At 37.4% G+C, this 4,176-nt stretch overlaps 1 protein-coding gene across 1 annotated transcript; it reads right to left on the reverse strand.

Annotated features, from left to right (window-relative positions):
• Positions 1-1,540: 1,540 nt before the first annotated feature.
• LOC133322665 (farnesol dehydrogenase-like) lies at positions 1,541-2,488 on the reverse strand. Its single transcript, XM_061531630.1, has 2 exons — positions 1,879-2,488; positions 1,541-1,722 (listed from the first exon to the last, which is right to left on the reverse strand). Exons 1-2 carry the CDS (start codon positions 2,473-2,475, stop codon positions 1,546-1,548), a joined length of 774 nt encoding a protein of 257 aa, XP_061387614.1. The 5' UTR covers positions 2,476-2,488; the 3' UTR covers positions 1,541-1,545.
• Positions 2,489-4,176: the final 1,688 nt, after the last annotated feature.

The following is a 4,176-nucleotide window of genomic DNA, read 5'->3' on the forward strand; positions in this document are numbered from 1 at the left end:
CCAGGGCAACGCTAGGCCACACACATCTACAATGACTCGCCAGAAACGTCGGGAGCTTGTTTGGGAAGTTTTAATTCATTGGCCATACAGTCCGGACTTGGCACCAAGCGATTATAATATTTTTCTCGCATTGCAAAATTTCTTTATTGATAAAAAAATTGTACCTAGGGAGGATTGTGAAAATTGACTACTAGAGTTTTTTTTTTTGCAAATAGAGAGCAGGAGTTCTATGAGAGAGGCATTATGAAGTTACCTTTAAAATGGCAACAAATCGGTGCATATTTGGCCCAGGTCGGACATTCCGAAGCATGTTAAATGAAGTCATTCATATAAAGGATTTATTTTTCCCAATCATAAAATATAAGTCATAGAATAAAAATTTGGTCATTTTTCACATAAAATTCTGGGTCCTTTTAACCCGCTAAATATTGACCGATCTTCATCGAAACACCAATTCTTATTCCATGATTAGAACCTTTCCCCTGTGTAAAATTTCGTGATGTTCGGATCATAATTGTGGCCTCTAGAGCGATTAGAAAAACAGACAACAATAAAGTTTTTGCTCCATTTCATTTTCCATGATCAGAACGGTCCTCTGTGTAAAATTTCGTGATGTTCGAAACATAATTGCGACCAGAAAAATAGACAGCAATAAAGATTTTGGTCCATTTAATCGATTATTAATAGAATCAATAGGAGTCTTCTTTGGCCAGAATACGTCCTACTTAAAAAAACGATGGTCCATAATTGTGGCCTGTATCTTGTTTACAAATGTCTAAGCTAGTCGAGATATAACGATCGGTATACTAAAAGATATAAACAGTTAGACATGCACTGTATCTGGCACTGGTATGAACTATGATTATTGACTATCTGAAATTATTTACCTTTGCACAGTTCAGTTTTCATCTATTTTAGTTTACCTATAACGAAAAAGCTACCAATATATACAATAATGGCAGTCTTCAGAAAAACTGTCGGCTGTAATGACAGGCTCATCAAATAGAGAAGCTGTTTAAGTAATGTCAAAATGGACACAAAAGCTACCAATTTCTAAGTGAATATATTTTTTCCGCTAAGCCTAGGGTTTGCTTTACCTTGGTAATAGTAAACTTCTTCTATAACGAACTAATTTTCTGGTCCCTACTAATACGGCACTGTATCAATATTTTCTTCGAAAAATGTCTCTAATTATTTTAATTGTACACCAGGGCGTATAAGAGTTATCGTTAGTCATACGCAACAAAGGACTTAAAATTAATTACCTAAAACTTCAATGAATTGAATTTCAAAATGAATTCTTAGATATTGCCTAGGATAACAAAATAAAATTCATGGATGAAAGTTGGATCTTAGAATTGCTACTACAAGTTCTATATATCCTTATTCGACCAAAAATTGATATATTTATTGCAGGCAGTTGAAACTTTTCTCTTGGACTTCGATCATTCGTCATCATCGCGCCACTTTTTATATAAATAACTTGTAAATATCATTTCACAATAACATTTTTTTAATATAAAATTATAACTACAAATTAATATATCAAATCATATCACCCGCTGGTTTTATAATCAATTCATAAACGTTAACGTGTGGCGGTGAACTCAAGGCAAACATGACGGCTCTGGAAACATCTTCCGGCTGCAAAATAATGCCATGGCAAATTTTCTTTTGCTCCTCGGTTATTAGTTCAGTATCCACTAGACCAGGACTAATACTCTGCAATACAAAGAAACATCATTAGTGAAAGTCCAGCGGCAAATAAATCTACCCCATTGACAACCTTCCCGCTCTCAGTCAAAGGAAATAACTACCCTCCCCAAAATGTAACAACCAACCAAGTAAAAAAAAACAAAAATTGTGAAAAGTCATTACCGTAACTTTGATACGTGTTCCCAAGGCACGAAACTCCTGGCGATAAATTTCATTTATAGCCGTTAGTGCATATTTAGTGGCCGGATAAATGTTTAACGATGGTACATGACCGGGAATCACTGGTACATTATGACCCAAAATGCTGTTGATTAAAATAATGTGACCACGCGGTTTTCCATCGGAGTTCTCCTCGGCCGCCCCCTGCTGCATTGAGGCGAATGCATTTCGGGTACAATTGACAACACCCATAATATTGGTTTGCAGCACTTCCTGTATTTGCTCCGGAGGCATTTGGCACAATTGACCCATCCTCAGGCAGCCGGCATTATTAACGAGCACATAAATGCGTCCGTGGCGAAGAGAGATTTCTTTAAAGGCCTCAGCCACCTCGTTGGCATTGGTCACATCACAGCGTATGGCATGCAGGCGCTGTTGCTGCTCACCGGTCAACTGTTGCTTCAGCTGTTCAACACGTTCGATGCGGCGAGCCAAACCAATAACAATCAATTGAGCTTTTAATAAATCTTTGACTACGGCAGCACCAATACCCGAACTGGCACCAGTGACCACCGCTATTTTCCATTTTAATTGCTCCATACTCCAAATCTGCTGGACTGGCTGGACTCTTCGGTTGTCGGTAGTCTGACGCACACAATTGACTTTGTGTGCCCTGTTTGACCGAGGTGGCCTAAAGGGTTGCTATTCTATTGAACGGGAGGATTACGGCTGCGGAGATGAGATGTCTATGCCCGGTGATATAAACCGACCAGTTGGCTGAGTGCGTGTTTTCAAAGCAAAAGTACGCTGTAAACTGCTTTATGGTTTTAAAAGAATTTAACTTTTTATTAAGTGACTGCAGGCAAACGGCGAATGTGTGTGTGAGTGCATGCATGTGTGGTCCATGTGTGTAAATACATGCACACGAAAAAACATCAACTTGAACACAAAACGAGGTGAGGTTAGTAGACGCATCACTAAAACCGCATCGAAATATATCGATTTTCATTTCAAGTACGTGTTACTGTAGAACTTGTGTAGGTTTACAGAGATTATGGGTGCATACGTGAGAAGAGGTGGAAGGGAACTCAAAACAGACACATAGAACATTTAGTTTATGTTCACTTTTTAACCTGAATTCAATATTCAGTTTGAATATTTATGTTTCAGTTTTAGTGAATATTCTTCTGAAATAAAAATGTAAATTGTGAATATGATGCATTAAAGTTCCCAAATTTTTGGCATGGGCCAAAAGCATTTGGGCATTTATAGAAGCGAAAATTCTGGTGACATAATGACATTGGCTATATATTAAAAAAGAATCTCTATTTGCAACTTTTTTTGCTAGTACGAACCAGTATATTTATATGAAGACTATAAAATTTGTATAATTTAGATCCTGCCGCGCCAAATAACAGCTTTTTATTTAGAAAAATGTGACAAGGGCATCAAACATCCGGAATGCTAAATTACCATCACTCCCAGATAATGCAGACCCTTTATATGGATATCTATTTTAAAACATTGAACTGTACTGATTTTGCTGTTCCAGAATATCTTCTTATCAAAACGAACTGGGAAAGTAAAATTCGATTTCGACTTTCCGAGTATATAAATATCCCCCACCAAAACTTTGCAAAATCTTTAAACATGAAACTATCAAAACGTGAATCTATGTGGATAAGTTTCTACTGAACGTCTGTTATCCCCTGAGAAACCAAATAAAAATGTGGTTTTACCGTAAATATTACCTCTCCCTCTCGTTTGCGGCTAGGATTTCCAAAACACCCAAAATGGATGTTTTCTTACTGCCAAGAGATATTTTTATCCTCTTAAAATATTAACAGATATGTCAATCAATATCTCTCAATAACGATTCGATCGTCAAAATTTATTTTTGCCTCCATGATGATAGTACGTATCATGGGGGCAATACTAATGCCAACCAGTGAGCGGAGCAGTGTAGTCGGACGGGCCGAACATATGATACCCTACGCAACTTCTGTGGTTCTATATTCTGACCTTGGGCAATATTTCGCGATATTTCAACCTCTTGACTGACTAAAGGTCAACAAATATTACTAACATTCTGTACAGCTCTTCCAATTACTTGTCCAGATCCCCTTCACCGTGGGTTGTGTTACGATGTTCGGCTTCCAATTGTGGCCTATAGACCAACTCGAAAACAAAACAAAAAATTAAGTTTTTGCTCCACTTCATCCCAACATTATTATCTGATCATCACCGAAAATTATAGGTGTTGTCCTTGACCAAACCTGGATCCTCATGGAAACTTTCAAT

Source organism: Musca vetustissima, unplaced genomic scaffold, assembly GCF_032173495.1.
Source record: "Musca vetustissima isolate MV318-11 ecotype Yass unplaced genomic scaffold, APGP_CSIRO_Mvet_v1 utg34209, whole genome shotgun sequence".
In the NCBI taxonomy this organism is placed as follows: Eukaryota; Metazoa; Arthropoda; class Insecta; order Diptera; family Muscidae; genus Musca; species Musca vetustissima.